Source organism: Schistocerca gregaria, chromosome 8 (genome assembly GCF_023897955.1).
Source record: "Schistocerca gregaria isolate iqSchGreg1 chromosome 8, iqSchGreg1.2, whole genome shotgun sequence".
Classification (NCBI taxonomy): Eukaryota; Metazoa; Arthropoda; class Insecta; order Orthoptera; family Acrididae; genus Schistocerca; species Schistocerca gregaria.
In genome coordinates, this window is record NC_064927.1 from 385200428 (window position 1) to 385221189 (window position 20762).

Below are 20762 nucleotides of genomic sequence, written 5' to 3' on the forward strand. Positions count from 1 at the left end.
ACATGGCCCGTGCTGCTTTGAAAGGCGCTTTTGAAGCACTCTGGCCTAAGAGGTACCCAAAGTGGCTTACTCGAGCGTCCACTGCCTGTGGGAGTTCCTGGTGGGAAATCTCCCGGATATCCACGATTGTTTGCCCACCGCTAAACCTTGCAGGTGGGTTTTCTCGCCGCATTTCAACAACTGGCAAAAGCAGAATTTAAAATTCCAGAATTCACAGGTCCTGCGGTTCCATTCAGAAACTTTACCAGAATAAAACATAAAATGATTACGTTTATATATTCGCTTAGCGAGATGTGACTGGCCGAGCTGTTCTAGGCGCTTCAGTCTGGAACCGTGCAACCCCTACGGTCGCTGGTCCGAATCCTGCGTCGGGCATGGATGTGTGTGATGTCCTTAGGTTAGTTAGGTTTAAGTAGTTCTAAGTTCCAGGGGACTGATGATCTCAGATGTTAACTCTCATACTGCTCAGAGCCATTTGAACCGAAATGTGACAAACCAGTATCGTCACAAGGATGGGGTCCCGTTGAGAACTATTATTAGTGATATTGGGTCTCCTACATATCGGTTGGCAAAAAACTTAAGCAAGTTATTAGTACCTATGGTCGGCCACTGTAGCCATCATATTAATAACTCAAAAATGTTTGTTGACATCATAAAGCAGATGAGGTTGGTCCGAATGACATCATGATCAGCCTAGATTTGGTCTCTTTGTTTACAAAGGTACCGGTGGAAGGTACGTTAAAACTGCTGGCTGCTAATTTCTCTACTGAAATACTTTCGACACACTTCGACGACCATCTATTTTTTGTATGGTGGAAAATATTATCAAATGACTGACGGAACAGAAAATGGGTTCGCCACTGTCACCAGCCATATATAACTCTTTCATGGAGGATTTCGAAGAACAAACGTTGAACAGTGCTCCCTTACGTCTATCCTGCTTCTTCAGGTATGTTGACGATACATTTTTAGTGTGGTCACGTGGCAATGAAGCACTGCAGAAGTTTGTTGATAATTTGAATGGAATACATCAGAACATAAGATTTACAGTGGAGATGGCGAAGGATGTGCTGGTGGAGCGAAAATCAGATGGACGTCTCGGACATTCTGTGTGCAGAAAACCGACGCATACAGATTTATATCTAAATGTGCGTAGTTTTCACCACCCAGCTCAGAAGAGAGCTATGCTGAATACCTTGGTACGCAGAGCAAGTACTATTTCGGACAAGGACCATCTCGGCTCCGAGACTAACCATCTGACGACGGTATTAAGAAAAAATGGTTATTCTGATCATGATATCAGATCTACTCTGGCGACGAAACCTAGGGAGGGCGCTGTTCGAACAGATCAAGAGGACAACACATCACGCGGCTACCATTCTGCGGTGCGACGGCCGGCAGAGTCCTGAGCCGGCAGGGAATCAGACCAGTCTTCCGGCCACCCAGGAAGATTAAGGAAATGTTGCGACCCGTGAAAGATATTCTCGACCTGAGAGTACCGGGAATTTACAGTATTCCTTGTGAGTGTGGCAAAAATTATGTGGGCCAGTCTATAAGAACTGTGGCCGATCACTGTGTGGAACATCAGCGTCACCTGAAATACAGGTATCTTGAAAAATCAGCTGTGGCTGAGCACAGTTTGTTAAATAAACATAGGATTTTATTCGATGAAACAAGACTACCTGCTCACGCTTCAAACTATTGGGACTGTATCATCAGGGAAGCAGTTGAAATTAGACTCTGTAAAAATAATTTCAACAGAGACTCTGGTTATGCACTCAGCAATTCATGGGAGCCCGCAATTGATAAAGATAGAGCGCAGATGGAGACTTGAAGCCGTCCACTGCTTATAAAAGCGGAAGTCTCACCGGTCCACGACACTCAGTTTTTCCCCTGACGAAGATGACGGAGGTAGCCATCGAAAGCTTGGGATTTTATCCAAATTTGACGGGGCAGATAAACCGAAAACTTTTTATGTAGTATTGTCACAAGTTTATGTGACATCATTTGTGCTAGAGACTGGAGACAAGTCTTGCTAAGATTTCTAAATGTTCTCCAAAGAAGGTGATCTCCTTTTATAAAACTATGATTCTCTGAGCATAGAAGGTAAGAGCCTCGTCATTTGTAGAGTCTATGGCATCAGCTATGTGTTCTAGACAGCTCTGAGAATTTTCAGCGGTGTTTGTCACAGTCTCTCTTTCAGGAGTAAACATGGAACTATTGGTACCCAACGTATTTGTTCCTCACTCTCTACTGTGTCGGACCACTGGGGTTGCCACTTGTTCCAATTTCGTAGGGATCGTCTTTACTTTTCTGTAATTGTCCCGTGTCCCACGTGAGTATGGCGGGACACGCTCATTTTGGTTTACTTTTACAGTTTTACTTCTTATATTACATACTACAAAATGTTTCATATCATATTCTTAAGTTTATCATCTTGTTCTTGTGATCCAAAGCCATTATGGGTGAAATTCACTAGGGAGCAACAAAACAACGGATTTAAAACAGTTTCGCCATTTTATTTACAAAATAGTGTCGACGACGCTACTATCAACTGTTTCACCACCTTGTCTTCATAATGGTGTTGAAGAGGCAGCTATATGTGTATGCAATGACCAAGTGAAAGAAAATTTGTTAGTGTAATTCTATGACAATGAAGTTTCAGCAGCCGAACTGTCATCTGCACATCGTGGAGTTAAGCATAAGTATAGTTAGTTTCTACTGATTAAGGTCTTAATCTAGGTAGTACAACTTTCAAAAACCCTAAGTTAAGTCCAAAACTTGATTGTTGGCATGCAATATGTGAGGTGCTATCACAATAGTGTTGTCTCCGCATTCGGTAGATTTCGTAGAAAATGAATTAAAAGATGGCTCATTTTATCTGCGTCGAGTTCTGAATTATCTGGGTGAAAGGGAAATTACTAAGTTTCTATGACGATACAAATAAAACAGCCGTTGCTGTTTTCGGAAAACCTATTTTAGATTAACCCAGTTAGGAAGTGTGTAGTACACAAAATTTCGGTGCAGAAAATGTAGTAATGATCTATGGAAAACATCATTTATTTCCTCTGAGTTTTAAATCTTTAAAAAGTAATGTAAATTAGACTAATAGTTGCTGTACTAATACTAACAATATGGACAAAAATGCTTGCAATATGATTCAATTCGACGTCGACAGTCTAGTACTGGAAGTCTACAACGACTTCTCATCTTCTAGTAAGATAACTCATGAACGCAGAAAAGTTTGTTTGTTGAATTAGAATATTTAACAATTTTATGGGCTTATTCCCCTACGATTGTTGTCCTAGTTGCCGGCTCTTGAGCGTTTCCCAAGACACTGGACGGATATGGATATTCGAGCGTAGTTTTTCTCTCAAGGGGAAGAAAAAGACAACTCTTTAAATGGACTTCCGTTAAAGGAAAATTAATAGTGACTTCCCTTTTTTATGTGCAGTTCATACATAACTCTAATATGACTTATTACATCAATAGTTTTACAACTTGAAAACAGGAAACCGCAACGTACAGATCATTATGACCTTTTAAAGTACTTGAGCAAAAAACGTTGTATCTAGATTGAAAGCATCAGTGAACTCGGGTTGTCTTGCAAAAGCGTCATTTAGCTATAACAAAATGAAACTACATGTCGAGAGGTAAAAGCTTCCTGTATATAATGTTGCTACTGTTATAACTATACAGTTTCAATGTTACGGCATAATGACGACCTATCAAAAGTGCCTAGTTTTGATACGATCTGTTATAATTATCAAATCATTTGGGGGTGCAGTCCTTACCTAATATGTATCAGACACGCAAACTTTGGTGTTAGAAGTCGCAGCTGAATTGTTTGAATCTTGAGTTGTGTAGTGAAAGGTAGCGGATAAGTTTCTACATACTACAACAATATTTTTTCCTCTTTTTCCTTTTCTATAAGATTCTGAGTCTTCCTTATTGAATTAATGCAATTAACACATACAGCGGAATGGAAATGAAGTCCCACATTGCTTGACAGAGCGTAGGGGAACGACGCAGGAGACCCGCACCGCCGTACTAAGCAAGGTCCTAGTGGAGGTGGTTTGCCGTTGCCTTCCTCCGACCTTAATGATGGATGATGATGATGATGAAGACGACACAACAACACCCAGTCATCTCGGGGCAGGTGAAAATCCAGGATCCCGTCAGGAATCGAACTCGGGACCCCGTGTTCGGGAAGCGAGGACGCAACTGCGAGACCACGGACTGCGGACAACACATACGGTAGTTGATGTTATTTATTTTGAATACTGTATTTGCTGCACTTCTTGTTCCAAAGGCCAGTGACTGGACTGTTTCCAAAGTGGCCACAAATCGTAACGTAACCAAGGGCGCAGTACGATGTTTTGTAGGAAGGGGTGAGGTGCTAGACCTGTGGGCATAGAGTATTCCTTAATTTATAGGAAGAGGAGTGGCGATTTAGAAGTAGCCGTAAAAAATTTCCAGTTCCTGCAAGTTTAAAAGCCTTCGTAGTTCCGACTTTTAAATCATTTTCTTGAAACTAAAGCACGTGGTCACACTATATTTTTTCCTTTCCCTAAGAGCAAGGCTGTAGGTTGGACGGGGTGGGGGTGGCGGCGAGGGGTACCGCACCACCTTGCACCCGGGTATCGGCGCCCTTGAACTAACTGCCAGTCTATGGCAGAAAGTGAACACAAGTTAAGAGTGTTTGGGTGAAATATACATACCTACCTCTCGGTTTTATGAACTGCCTTATATTTTCATGTTGTCCATAAATATCTTTTTCAGTGATGCTCAGTAGCTTCGAAAAAATCTCTTCCACTCGAAGAATATTACGAAATTCTCGATCTTGAAATCCGTCGCAAGTACGTTGCAACGGCAATTTAACATCAAGCAATCATGTATTGAGCAAGTGAAGATTGACATTAGACACCATAACTACATTCAGTTTAAAACTGAAAATGGAATGAATATTCGATTGAGCTACGTAACGAATAACTTCTGCTAGTATGTATGACAGATCGTTGTAGAGCATTATTCGCTGTTCAAGGCATCAACGAGTCCAGAATCTTCTTCACAATTTTCTCCGTTCTTCTTCGACAGTCGCTCGCAGGGTTAACGCAGCAATTTCATGCGCATCCATATCCGTAAGGAAACTGTGATTTACGCGACAGGTCCCGCGCCAGATGCCGCAGACTGCAACTGGAGACCGCTGAACTCTAAATCGCGTTAACTGGCTCGTCCCGTGTGTGGATGGCACGCGTCCGTATCGGCGTTAGCTGCCTCGTCGCGTGTGAGGACGGCGTAGGTTTCTCGGCCGGGAGCTGAATGACGGCTGGCGTTTCGTAAGCTGTAGCGCCGGAGGGCCTGAAGGCGCTCTTGACAGCGCAGACCGCATCGCAGTGGGGGACTGAGTTATTACGGTTGCTCCCCCCCAAGGTCGCGGCCATGGGCGTCGCTCTGTTCCGTCACTAACGCGACGTGAGCTGCGCTCCTACTGGCCACGTTATCCCTACCTTGCGTCACACTTGGCGGCAGCTGTTTCCCGGAAGATGCTCTCCAATTCATTCCACAATCTAGTATTCACGATTCTGCGTGGTATCCAGTAGCAGGAAGTCGTAAGAACCCTGAAGGAAGAGGAACTGCTGAGCCTAATTCGTTGGCCTATCTGTGTTAAACACAACGTACCCTGATCTTCGTGCGAGAGAAGAACTGTATCCCACCGAATTTTTTACGACGCTACTGCCGCAATGGCCGTCGGAACAACGTGTGACCTGCAACAGGAAACGTTGGCCCACTCTCTGTCTTAAAGTGCGTTTACATCTGTCACTTTTCCCGGGCGCGCTAGGTGTCTGCACGATAAGGCAAGCAAGCGCGTGCACCGGTATAAAGTCGCACACGTCTCTGATTAAGCGCTGTGTACGAGTCCTCCCCATCACAGACCTCGAGACACGTGCAACAATGTGCGCCTACTCGTGCTTGTCTCCGTTTGGTGGTACGTCACGCTAGATCTCACAGTCAATTTTCCGCACGTATTCAAATTTGCCTTTGCACGAGCACTTTGACCGATTGGTCTAACGAGAAACATGGATTTTGGAAAGTATCGTCGTGCATTTCCCTTCCTATCTATGGTTAACTCCGTTGGTTTTATGACACAATGGAAACAACAAAGGCAGCCTTGAACAAAATAAAAAGCCTCCTTTCGTACTTCCGCCAAAGACGAGAACGAATTCAGGAACTCTTGACATGCGAAAGCCGTCCTGATTTCTTTCAAGCCGTTTTGAGTCATAAATAGTTTGCGCCGACGAGAGCAAATGAAAGAAAATTTCAATCATGCTTATGATTCAAACAGCTGCTTCCACTTTTGTATGGGTCCTGCAAAACCACGTGATTGCAACCTAAAGTCACCAAACAGTACAGCAAATACCTCCTCAGTTGGGAATCTCGTGCGACATCCAACGACTCTCCTTCACAGTTGGAGGCTGGAGGTAAACAAAAAGAATCTAAGAAATCTAATTAAATAAAATAAGACTATACCCAAGCCCCCTCCAAAGACACGCACATGCGCATATTCAGAAATACCCCGTAACTACTCACTGTAAACGTTACACCGGAAATAAGCGTTTTGTTTGGAAAGAACCTGGAAAACTTCTGGGGTTATGTTATATTTCCATCCAGTCAACTGGAACTTCAAACTGGGCCAACTCTTATCAGGATTCGAAACTGCAGAAGTATCCTTGTCTCCACTGAAACAGAATCTTTGTAATTTGTATTTTCCTTCTCTATCAGTGGTCTGTACCGTTGCCACCTTTGGCAAATCAAAAGTTGGGGTATATCAAACTTTAATATGTCACATGCGCAGACCTTACTAACGTTCGCCGGCCGATGTGGCCGAGCGGTTCTAGGCGCTACAGTCTGGAACCGCGCAACCGCTACGGTCGCAGGTTCGAATCCTGCCTCGGGCGTGAATGTGTGTAATGTCCTTAGGTTAGTTAGGTTTAACTGGTTCTAAGTTCTAGGGGACTGATGACCTGAGATCTTAAGTCCCATAGTGCTCAGAGCCATTTGAACCATTTACTAACGTTCGTTAGTTTTAATCCTCATACCAAAACTAAACTACGAACATCATACTTGAAAGTTAAAATATTTAAAAGTTGCCCGTGTTTAGCTTATACATTGGTGAAAATCGGTGGGGCTAGGGCTGAAACCTTCAGACGTACTTCCTGTCTGATTTAGCAGCCTCTAGAATTCTCTTCTCATGTAGGACATGTTAAAGCAACTCTGTGCAGCTCATATTTTAGGTTATTTTTATAAGAAATTCACTTTTAAACAGATTTCACATTAAGTTAGATTCGCTCGTCTGTCCACGAGTTTTTCATCAGAGTAAACACCTGTTCCACGTTTGGATTGTCACAAAAATAGAAAAAATTTCGCTACCTTTAATAAGTTTGGTGCTGTAGCTTTACTAAGGAAATGAATCCATTTTTGGTCTGTTGGTAAATTTGAAATTCTAAACGTTTCGGTGACACTTCTTAACGATGCGAATTCATTGTACAATTCGTCACTTTTTATTTCTATACTGTGGTCACTTCCAATATACATAAGGCTACCAAAGGTCATCTCGTCTTTCATGCTCACGACAGTGAATTTCTTGAAAGGTGAGTTTTTTTTAAACTAGTCTAGGATTCTCTGATAAACGTTAGCAGCATCTTTCCTAAATTTGTCCTGGTCTCATTATCTCATTATCTCTAAATTTGGATTCACGCTAAAACAGCACGCTTTGGAACAGCATGTTTTCATACCATGTGTATGTAATGAAGGAAATCCGCCAAATACGTAGTCTGACTCAGTATAATATGTCAGCTTCAAAGTTCTGCCTGTGACGTAAAACGATGTCGCGTCTCATTGACCACGTTCCTCTCCACGAGGCAAAAATCTGACCAGAAAGACTGTTAATTTCAGGCTCCGCAGTGTAGTGGGACGCGGAATTGAAAACGTGCAATTCGACACTGTGACGTACCAGCTCCTCGTCGATGTGCCTTTATACGTACAAAGAGAGGTCGGCCTTAGATTCTAACTCTGGAGCGACGATCCGCTACATGAGGCTGCAGAGGTCAGGCAGGGTGAAACTTGAAGATCCTCAGAGGAAACCCCACAGTGCCCAGGTTTTATGACCGAAAACTGCTCGTGCAGAAATCAAGGGTGTTACAGGACCACTGATCCTTCAGTACATCACCACTGGCCATTAAAATTGCTACACCACGAAGATGAATTGCTACAGACGCGAAATTTAACCGACAGGAAGAAGATGCTATGATATGCAAATGATTAGCTTTTCAGAGCATTCACACAAGGTTGCGCCGGTGGCGACGCCTACAACGTGCTGACATGAGGAAAGTTTCCAACTGATTTCTCATAAACGCAGTTGACCGGCATTGCCTGGTGAAACGTTGTTGTGATGCCTCGTGTCAGGAGGAGACTTTGATAAAGGTCGGATTGTAGCCAAATCGCGATTGCGGTTTATCATATTGCTACATACCTGCTCGCGAAGTCGACATCCGATGACAGCAGAATATGGAATCGGTGGGTTCAGGAGGGTAATACGGAACGCCGTGCGGGATCCCAACGGCCTCGTATCACTAGCAGTCGAGACGATAGGCATCTTATGCGCATGCCTTAACGGATCGTGCAGCCACGTCTCGATCCCTGAGTCAACAGTTGGGGACGTTTGCAAGACAACAGCCATCTGCACGAACAGGTCGACGACGCTGGCAGCAGCATGGACTATCAGGTCAGAAACCATGGCTGCGGTTACCCTTGACGCTGCATCACAGACAGAAGCACCTGCGATGGTGTACTGTACGACGAACCTGGGTGCACGAATGGCAAAACGTCATTTTTTCGGATGAATCCAGGTTTTGTTTACAACATCATGATGGTCGCATCCGTCTTTGGCGACATCGCGGTGAACGCACATTGGAAGCGTGTATTCGTTGTAGCCATTCTGGCGTATCACCCGGTGTGATGGTGTGGGGTGCCATTGGTTACACGACTCGGTCACCTTTTGTTCGCACTGACTGCACTTTCAACAGTGGACGTTACATTTCAGATGATCTGTTACGACCCGTGGCTCTACCCTTCATTCGATCCCTGCGAAACCCTTCATTTCAGCAGGATAATGCACGACTACATGTTGCAAGTCCTGTACGGGCCTTTCTGGATACAGGAAATGTTCGACTGCTGCCCTGGCCAGCACATTCTCCAGAACTTTCGCCAATTGAAAAGTCTGGTTACTGGTGGCCGAGAAACTGGCTCGTCACAATACGCCAGTCACTACTCTTGATGAACTGTGGTATCGTGTTGAATCTGCATGGGAGCTGTACATGTACACGCCATCCAAGCTCTGTTTTACTGAATGCATAGGCATATCAAGGCCGTTTTTACGGGCAGAGGTAGTTGTTCTGGGTACTGATTTCTCAGGATCTATTCACCCAAATTGCGTGAAAATGTGATCAGTTCTAGTATAATATATTTGTCCAAAGAATAGCCGTTTATCATTTGCATTTCTTCTTGGTGTATCGATTTTAATGGCCAGTAGTGTATAAATGATGCAGTGGAAGTATCGCGAGGCTGTTCGCAGACGATGGTGTTGCATTCAGACACTTCTCAAAGCAAGTAAACTGTAGTTTCTCTATTATTCCAATCTCGTACAGCGCGCGGAAAAAACGAACACGTATATCCTTTTCAGCTAGTTTTGAATAAGATTCATCAGTACGTTATGAGAACATTTCTCCTGAAGAACGCCGGCCGGTGTGGCCGAGCAGTTCTAGGCGCTTCAGTCTGGAACCGTGCGATCGCTTCGGTCGCAGGTTCGAATCGTGCCTCGGGCATGGATGTGTGTGATGTCCTTAGGTTAGTTAGGTTTACGTAGTTCTAAGTTCTAGGGGACTGATGACCTCAGAAGTTGAGTCCCATAGTGCTCAGAGCCATTTGAACCATTTCTCCTGAAGGACGCCACGCGGGATAGCCGCGCGGTCTGGAACATCTTGTCACGGTCGGCGCGCCTCCCTTCGTCGGAGGTTCGAGTCCTCATTCGGGCATGGGTGTGTGTGAGGTCTTTAGCGTAAGTTCATTTAAGTTAGATTAAATAATGCGTAAGCTTAGGATCGATGACCTCAGCAGTTTGGTCCCAGAAGACCTAACCATAAATTTCCAAATTTTCTTGAAGAGCAGCGGTTTTTTTATGACTTAAAAAAAAAGAAGCTTCTTGCGGTTATGACTGTTCATATTAATTTGTAAATAAAAACTAATCAGCTAAGACTTGCAGTAGAAGTCGCTCATCTGCCAAAGTCCTTGTCAACAGAGGGCTGGGGAGCGGATAGAGATCCAGGACACGTTATTCCCCTTGGGGAGTGAAACTAATGTGTTTGTCATTAGTAATGATAAACTGCTTGAAGGTGCAGAATGCAGCTGAGACTGATACAATTCTTCCTTGAAATTTAAGACATACCGTCCCTATTCTCAACATGTTCTCTCCTCTTCATTTCTCGTCTTATCAGTCCACCTACCTTTCGACATACTTCTGGCCATCTCAAACACTTCAGTTCTCTTCTTTTCCATCGCATTTATCACTTTTTTTGCAAAAAGAAAAGTAGCGATAATTCGATGCAGAATAGAAGTACAAATGGGACAAATACTAATGTTAAGGTTTGCAAACAACATAAGCCTTAAGGAAGGATATAAGGAGGGTGTAGTATTATTGTAACGAATGTACGACATACTTTACACGGAATGTGGTTTAATGATGAACAGAAAGATAACAAAGGACATTTTGAGCAGTGGATTACAGATTAAAGGCTGTTAACGTCAAAACTGCGAAGGACAGAGTTATGGAAGAACTTTTTCTTTAGTAAAGTCTAAATCCGTTGGAAGCTAGTTGCTACCTGTTAGATTTTGACATGAATACATAGAAATTAATGCTGTAGTAATGCACTGGAAATATTACCCTTCTTGTACAAAAGTTTGATAAATGAATGAACAGCAATTCGATTTGACTGCTGCTAATGAAATATTACGTAGTAAGCATACTTTCACAGCGCAACAAAATATATGAAGGGGATTTTAACGTGTGTTGAAGTAATGTTGACGTGTAATCAAGACGTCCAACCATTCTATAGCAACCTGTAATACTTCGGCTGCAAACTGGGCCGACCGTTTTGTAAGACTGCAGGTAATAAACTTCCCTTTGCTTTAAAAGAGTAAAATATTGAGCGAAATAACTGACACCTGTACACTGATGGAATGTTTACATCGCTTATTCCTTGGTGTTAAGTGTAGCAGTAGTTATTGTAACGGGCTAGCAGATTTCACAGTCCCACTGGTTCGTAAAGGACGCAAACTTGAAATCTTTGTCTATGTAAATAGACACTGAGATCGCTGGGTAGAGAGATCAAACGGCTTTAGTTGCAGAAGTTGGCACTGTGTCACTTTTTTTGCTGCATCCATTGGCTTTTGGCAAGAGGCTTGTGGGGAACGATGCACCAGGGGAAAAATGTGCACTCTGACTCTGTTTTAGGGGCTGGTCGGTGCACTTACGTTATTTCCAATGTTTCTCAATTTTTATTCCTTAAACTTAGTTGGTGCCTCCTTGAGCTACGTGTGGTCAGACGATCTCTCTTACGTCTTGTAGTTTTAAATAGATTCTTACAGTGCTTTTTCTTCGATTTGTTGCTTAAATAATGTTTCTACAGAACTTCCGATAACTCACGGTCTTAATTTTCAGAAGTAAGTCAACGTTTTTTTTTGTGAATGCTTGCGTGTGGTACCAGACAGTGAGTGTTTCATGTATCTCATGCTGGAAAATAGATCCCTCCTTCTTAAGTTAAATCGATTAGATACTGATCTAATATTATTACCTTCGATTTCCTTGTGTACGTAATAGGGAAACCTCGGCGTCCCAAAATCGCCAATAAGGATATTAATGGCAGGACTGGGCCCAGAGTTTTGGATCGTCATTCACAATTTATTGCAAGCACAATGATTTATTCATAAAACGTTTCGGAATGAACTCTGCACGAAAGTATAAAGTTTCCCTAAACTCAAACAATGTTTAAGTTTTTATAACAAGTCGGCAATATAAAGGTTTCAGAAAGAAAATCCATAGTTTATTTTAAAGGAGCTTCAAAATTTGTTTGAATCACTATAATAACAACCCCATGGCGAGCAAAAGATCAGTAAGTGACACTTCATTTTACATAAACCAATCAGTAACAATTTTAGCAATAAACAAAATGGCGCACGAATAATGTTAATTCCTGAAATTTATTTACAAAAGGTAACAAGCCCCAAGGTGCAGAAACCGTACTAAAAATAATTTGCCCCTTGAAAGAAAAAAATGATGGCAATAAGGGGTAAGAACTCGATCCAGGAATATGAGAGGATCACCACCCCTGCTGCTAGTTAAAATAATTTTGAACAATACGTCCTAATCGTTATTAAAGGTGGCAGGAGACCTCCATACCGCGGGTGAAATTCTTCAGGCCTACCAACATTTTTAGGAAAGCATTAACTATGAAATATAAAAATACACCAACAGTAGGAAAAAGCATACCAATCTCAATATATAAACAGATGATATGGTAACACACTAAATTCAAACACTTTTTATAGTGATCACTTGGAGAGCACAAGCTATTGAAGTAAACACTCTAAAGTCATGTCAAAGACTTTGACGCGTAGTACAAAACGAGTACAATGTATCTTGTATATGAATTCTGTGCACGAGGTGAGCACCGGTGACACCGTCGCACACAACCTCAGACACTGTTAATGCCCCGTTATCACGACCGCACGACAACCGCCGAAGGGACAAACGGTGTACTGATAGACTACGGGTGTGCGAAAGAAGGATTATAAGCCCCAACCATACTCGAGGACTCACGCTCGCCCATAGCATTACAAGGCCCGCAAGAAATCAAGTAACGTATGCAACCAGAACACGCACTACACCTCCGGCGTGATGTAAGGCTTTAGTATAGTCCTGATCCTGTTTGGTTTGCGTTGGACTGCTCCACATGCCGTAATAAGGACGTCGCGCAGTGCTTTAAGGTTTTGACAAGGGTCATTTACCAGCTGGGATATTTTATGCGCAGTATCCTATGTATCCGTCGCTGACAAATCCGAATATGCCTAAATAAAGTTGAAAGGCGTCTTTGTGAGGTAATAACAAAAATTAACACTACAACTAAGACTGCTTGTCTCTTCATAAGTTTAGCATAGATACCTGGAGTGCAGAGCATGTATTAGTAAATACTAAATTACGGACACTCCAACCGCGTGTACGCCAAATGAAATTAATAAGGCTAAGCCCAAAACAAACCAAGGAATCCCCATGCGGTGACAGTTTCAACTGAGTGTACAAAATATAAACCACGAACAAATAGCGGGCTATAGCAAAATCATATGAACAAGAAATTTAAATCTTAAAATGTGCGGTCGAGTATAGATTTAAGTGTCAGGAAGTCGTTTCTGATAGTATCTGTATGGAGTGTAGCCATGTATGGAAGTGAAGCGTGGATGATGAATAATTTGGACAAGAAGAGAATAGAAGCTTTGGAAATGTGGTGCTACAGAAGAATGCTGAAGATTAAATGGGTAGATCACATAACTACTGAGGAGGTATTGTATAGAATTGGCGAGAAGAGGAGTTTGTGGCACATAGAAGGGGTATGTTGGTAGGTCATGTTCTGAGGCATCAAGGGATCACCAATTTAGTATTGGAGGGCAGTGTGGAGGGTAAAAATCGTAGAGGGGGACCAAGACATGAATACACTATGCAGATTCAGAAGGACGTAGGTTGCAGCAGGTACTGGGAGATGAAGGAGCTTGCACAGGATAGAATAGCATGGAGAGCTGCATCAAACCAGTCTCAGGACTGAAGACTACAACAGCAACATCAACAAAACGTGCGGGTCAAAACTACAGCAAAATTGCCATAAAATAGTTCACCAAATATCCAGTTATGAATTTGCCTTATAGTCACTTCTTATTCGGTGCAGAGGCAGTTCGCAAAACTCCCCAGACAATACCTGGTGAAATAATAGGGCTGTCGAATACGACCTCTGCTCGGCCGTACACAGCACTGTCTAGAACAGACTAAGTGCCGGTACTGAGAGGTGGTAAAACAACAAATACGCACAGTGATCACAGGTTTTCAAGGTAAGAACGTCAGCGAAACAGCTCATACACAGGCGCGAATAACCTGAATTACTATTCAGCACTACTCTGAACGGATCGTGACAACGACCCCCGCAGTAACTCGTCTGAATGTGAATTCAGTGTTCAAGAGCAGCCAGCAAACTGCACTTCAAGCAGCTTCTGGGTAAACGCACTTGCAGAGATAAAGACCAGAAAACATGTTCACAGGAGAATCATCTTAAAACATTTTCAAAGGTCCACGTCTGACACCACAAATTCTCCAATTGGCAGATAAGTGAATGAGGTTCGCACAGTAACAGCCGTCAACGGCCTCCAAGCACCGAGTCTACCCAGCCCGTCCACAACACGCCGCAAGCACTGTCGACGCCGGCGACATTGACGGCCACGACGCGATGCACTTGCTAGGATCGTACACCCCTCACCTCTCTCGAGGGACTCCTTTTCTCTCCGCCAGGGTTCGCCACCTCCTGCTCGAGTCCCAACCAAGGACCAGAGATCAAGACAGAGGACAAGGGCCAATATCCAGAGAGCCGCCACAGCCCAGTGTGTTTTCCCTGTCCTTGTCAAGATTTCTTTGCTAGCCGACACACGTGGTACTTAGTACATTTATCGATTGTTACATGCCCGCATCTCGTGGTCGTGCGGTAGCGTTCTCGCTTCCCACGCCCGGGTTCCTGGGTTCGATTCCCGTCGGGGTCAGGGATTTTCTCTGCCTCGAGGTGGCTGGGTGTTGTGTGATGTCCTTAGGTTAGTTAGGTTTAAGTACTTCTAAGTTCTAGGGGACTGATGACCATAGATGTTAAGTCCCATAGTGCTCAGAGCCATTTGAACCATTTTTTTATTGTTACCACTGAGTACGAATTTAACCAATAAGAAGTCTTTTTCGAAGGCATTTAGATGGCATGTAGCTATGAAAAGACGTGAAACGTGAGCGCCAAGCAGAGAAGAGAAGATTTTGAAATGTGGTGACACAGTAGAATGCTGAAAATTAGATGGGTAGTTGCATAACTAATGAGGAGATGCTGAATATAACTGGGGACACAAGAAATCTGTGGCACAACTTGACTAAAAGAAGGGATATCCTGTGGTCTGCAGGCAATCGTTAGTGTGGTAATGAAGGAAAGTGTGGGAGGGTAAATATTGTGGAGGGCGACCAAGTTATGAACAGAATAAGCAGATTCAAATGGATGTATGTTGTATAGTAGCGTGGAGAGCTGCATCTAACCAGTCTTCGGGCTGAGGACCACAACAACAACAGTATGTAATGAGCACTTTGTACCCCACCACGATATTATTGCCTTTGATCTCCCTTGACCGTTAACGGACTCATGCGGTGACATTCTACATCTATCTACATCTACATTGATACTCCGCAAGCCACCTGACGGTGTGTGGCGGAGGGTACCCTGAGTACCTCTATCGGTTCTCCCTTCTATTCCAGTCTCGTATTGTACATTGTATTACATTACAGTAAACAAAAACAGTGTTGACTAAGAATACGCATCGTTCAAATGGTTCAAATGGCTCTGAGCACTATGAGATTTAACATCTGAGGTCATCAGTCCCCTAGAACTTAGATCTACTTAAACCTAACTAACCTAAGCACATCAGATACATCCATGCCCGAGGCAGGATTCGAACCTGTGGCCGTAGCGGTAGCGCGGTTCTAGACTGAAGCGCCTAGAACTGCTCGGCCACACCGGCCGGCCAGTATGCATCGTATTGTGAAAGATTTCAAGAGTGTTTTGCATATGCTATCAAGTGGTTCAGCGTATCCTCATGAAATACCACGATAAAAACACACCGTAAGTCGATCGAATCGCCCTCACTCTCAGGTACGAAAATATTGTGGTCGACTAATACTATGAAAAGATAACAGTATTACGATAGAGTGCAAACATTGATATATCGTCGACTCCCACTTACGCAGTGAGAAATGACCGTCATGAGGGAATAAGGCGAATCAGAAGTCTCTCTGAAGACGTAAGTGGTATCTTTTCCCATGTGGTGTTCGAGACTGGAACGGTCGAGAAACACGAGTAGTCTGAAAATGTTTCGTGAAAGCTCTGCCGAGCACTTGGACGTGAAACGCTGAGTTATCATGTGTATACAGATCATTACCTATGTCATTACATCCTATTAGGTTGGTGCATAAGTTCATAGCGTTTTTCTATAAGTTTAATAACCACCACGGATACACATAACAGACTTTAGTCATCAATAATATATTCACCTTCACTACTAAAAACAGTCTGCCAATGCTGGAATAACTTTTCAATTCCGCGACTGAAAAATCACCTGAATTTGAGGTGAAGAACTCGTCTAGTAATGTACGGAGCGCATTTTCATCAGGAAAGGAACTTTCTTGGGGGTTGTTCGATAAACAGCGGAAAAGGTGAAAATCTGAGGCCACAAGATCAGGTAAACAAGGGGGTACGAAATGAATCAGTCTAGAAGAATGCCAGCGGGTGTTATCGTGAAATAGCATCACATCACACAGGCTTCTTAGTCGCTGTTTTTGAACGGCAGGTGCAAGACGTCTCGGTTGTTGACAGTAAATGTCAGTAGTGATGGTTATACCTCGGAGAAGCAATTCGTAGCACACCACACCATCGCTGCTCCGGCAGGTGCATAACGTTATCTTTTGTGGATCAGCCCAAGCCTTTGTATGGGGAGTTGCTGCTTTATTTGAGCTCAGCCATTCCTTTCTTTTCATTATGGTAGCATGAAGGCACAGTTCCTCGTCACCAAACGATACAGGATAAGAGTGCTCGGCGTTGTTCACGAGCCAATTGATGGCTAGCGAGCAGAGACGCTCATATGACCACTCGCTGATTTTTGTGATTTTGGGCTAGAGGATGCGCTACCCACACAGCAAATATCACACGATGGTGGAATGATCACAGCTCATCGGATTTTCCAGGTCTTGAGTTCACTGACGTGGTTCATTGTGGATTAATGCGCTTAAAGGATCTTCATCAGACATCGAAGGTCTTCCTAACGAGGAGAGTCACTAATGTCGAAATGGTCCTCTCTGAAACGAGAAAACCACTTTCTTGTCATTCTCTGTCTAATAGGATTATTCAGACACACAGCGCAATTATTTTTGGCTGTCTCTGCTGCTGTCATCCCTCTGCTGAACTCAAATATAGGAACTTGTCGGATATGTTACGATTTCTCCACTTGGTATTCCGTTTTCTAGCGTCCATAGTTTCACTCATTGTATCAAAATGACACAATGACAATATGTATACTCAAATATCAAGACTAAATTACAAATAAAAAATGACAGTCGATAAACAAAGGCATAGCGACCGGAATACCAGCATGCAAAACAAAAGCTAGCAACTTACGCATCAGCTAAATACTATTGGCGGCATAGTATTTTTTACTATTGACGACAGTGACGTAGGGTGGATTTTATCGTATTTGACGCTACAATAAGCATCTGTCCTCGTAGGCTGTTGTAAATAGTTTTATTATACCTGAAGATGATCAATGATAGAAATCGATAGCAGATAAAGAATATCAGGTTACCTTCCATTCAGAAAGCTGTTGCATTGGGCGATTGTTACATTGACTTGTAAATTATAGATTTCAGCGACCAGTCGTCCTTTTTAAATGTTGTTGGCAGATCTAGATTTCAGCTAGAAGCTAGCCATTCCCAATGCTAATAATACAAGAAGTACATAGAAGATGTCATAAAAAGTTACGATTAATGGTTTAACTCATATGGTTTGTAAATAACATATCAGTATTATTTATGCTCAATGCATGTAATGCCTGTTGGTCGGGCTTCATCCACAGTTCATTGAATACTACTGTTTGCGGAAGGCGGGCTCTATGGGGGACACATCGGTTGGTTACATGGCGTCATCTATGTGAACTACGTATATAAACTTCAAGGGAAGTAAACCACTTCAAATTTGCATAAGAATTACATAAAAAGAAACATAAGTAAAATTCTTACATTGTCGTCCGACTTATTTCATATTTGCCATCAAGTAATAAAATTTCCATGTTCACTCCGATATTGTTATTAAAACATTTAAATTACGTCAGGTGGGTAAAACATTTTTAAAATTGAAAAAATTTTAAAATATTTAAAAAAATATTTGAAAGTTTTACCCACCTTACGTAATTTAAATGTTTTAATAATAATAACGGACTCACAAGGAGTAAAAATGGAAATTTTATTTCTTGATGGCAAATATGAAATAAGTCGGACGACAATGGAAGAATCTTAGTTATGTTTCATTTTATGTAATTCTGATGCAAATTTGTGATGGTTTACTTCCCTTGAAGTTTATATACGTAGCTCACATACAGGGTGTTACAAAAAGGTACGGCCAAACTTTCGGGAAACATTCCTCACACACAAAAAAGGAAAATATGTTATGTGGACATGTGTGCGGAAACGCTTACCTTCCAAGTTAGAACTCATTTCATTACTTCTCTTCAAATAACATTAATCATGGAATGGAAACACACAGCAACAGAACGTAACAGCGTGACTTCAAACACTTTGTTACAGGAAATATTCAAAATGTCCTCCGTTAGCGAGGATACATGCATCCACCCTCCGTCGCATGGAATCCCTGATGCGCTGATGCAGCCCTGGAGAATGGCGTATTGTATCACAGCCGTACACAATACGAGCACGAAGTGTCTCTACATTTGGTACCGTGGTTGCGTAGACAAGAGCTTTAAAATGCCCCCATAAATGAAAGTCAAGAGGGTTGAGGACAGGAGAGCGTGGAGGCCATGGAATTGGTCCGCCTCTACCAATCCATCGGTCACCGAATCTGCTGTTGAGAAGCGTACGAACACTTCGACTGAAATGTGCAGGAGCTCCATCGTGCATGAACCACATGTTGTGTCGTACTTGTAAAGGCACATGTTCTAGCAGCACAGGTAGAGTATCCCGTATGAAATCACGATAACGTGCTCCATTGAGCCTAGGTGGAAGAACATGGGGCCCATTCAACAACGCCTGTCCAAACGTTCACAGAAAATCTGTGTTGATGACGTGATTGCACAATTGCGTGCGGATTCTCGTCAGACCACATACGTTGATTGTGAATCGATGACGTACAGTACATACTGACGAAACTGAAATGAGCTCTAAAATGGAAATTAAGCTTTACCGGACACATGTCCACATAACATCTTTTCTTTATTTGTGTGTGAGGAATGTTTCCTGAAAGTTTGACTGTACCTTTTTGTAACACCGTGTATATGGCGCCATGTAACCAACCGATGTGTCCTCCATAGAGCCCGCATTCCGCCAACAGTAGTATTCAATGAACTGTGGATGAAGCCCGACCGACCAACAGGCATTAAATACACTGAGCATAAACAATAGTGCATTGAGGATGGCTAGCTTCTAGCTATAAAATTTAAAAAGGACGACTGAAAGCTGAAATCTGTAATTTACAAGTCAAATAAACAATAGCTGTCAACGATCTTGAAATATGCTTTTTATCACACACAAGGAAGCACGAAATTTCTTATCGTTCGAGGTGCAGTGCTAGGATGAGATGTGGGTGTAACTAAATCACTTAACGACTTGCGGGTTTAAAGGTGCGATGTGACTACGAAATGGATCACGGGCCTGCTCACAGTACGACAGCAGGGGGCGTCGGAGCTAGTGCTCGTTGGCGGCATGAGGCGAGTACAGGCCAGCGAGCAGCCACGCCAGGCGTGACTTACCACGAGGACGGCGAGCCCGCAGCGGTGTATGGCGGAGTAGGAGCGCATGCTGCCGTTCTGCTGGACACACTGTGGCTGCCAGCCAGAGGTGCGGCGGCCTCGCCTGCAAAGTGTCGCAAGGCGCCCGGCCCAGGTTTCTCCCGATGGCGGGGCGGCTCCACACCCACTGCGTCCAGGGGTCCTCTGCCGCTGGCGACCTGTGCCCCGAGAGCGCGGTCAGTCCTCAGTGACCTACGCTACATTTGCCGTCGCACTTCATATTATTTTGTCTGTAGTTCGTTGTGCCTTTTGTAGGGACCGCTCGTAAACATCTGCACATTCCATCTACGACCATTCTCTCTATCGCAGGCTGTGCTTACAAGGGAACCTCCCCATCGCACCCCCCTCAGATTTAGTTATAAGCTGGCACAGTGGATAGGCCTTGAGAAACTGAACACAGATCAATCGAGAAAACAGGAAGAAGTTGCGTGGAACTATGAAAAAAATAAACAAAATATACAAACTGAGTACTGCATGCGCAAGATAGGCAACATGAAGGAGAACGTGAGCTCAGGAATGCCATGGTCCCGTGGTTAGCGTCAGTAGCTGAGGGACAAGAGGTCCTTGGTTCAAGTCTTCCCTCGTGTGAAAAGTTTATTTTCGCAAAGTTATGATCTGTCCGTTCGTTCATTGACGTCTCTGTTCACTGTAATAAGTTTAGTGTCTGTGTTTTGCGACCGCACCGCAAAACCGTGCGTTTAGTAGACGAAAGGATGTGCGTCTCCAATGGGGGCCGAAAACATTTGATCGCTAGGTCATAGGTCAACCGATTCCTCCACAGAAAACACGTCTGATATATG

The 20762-nt window shown here is 43.3% G+C and overlaps 1 protein-coding gene across 1 annotated transcript in view; it reads right to left on the reverse strand.

Annotated features, from left to right (window-relative positions):
* The window catches only part of LOC126284466 (uncharacterized), a 373454-nt gene extending 353479 nt beyond the window's left edge, over window positions 1-19975 (reverse strand). Inside the window, exon 1 of the mRNA XM_049983403.1 lies at window positions 19924-19975. Coding sequence (XP_049839360.1) covers window positions 19924-19971 — 48 coding nt within the window. The 5' untranslated portion in view covers window positions 19972-19975. The remainder of the gene's footprint in view (window positions 1-19923) is intronic.
* Window positions 19976-20762: the final 787 nt, after the last annotated feature.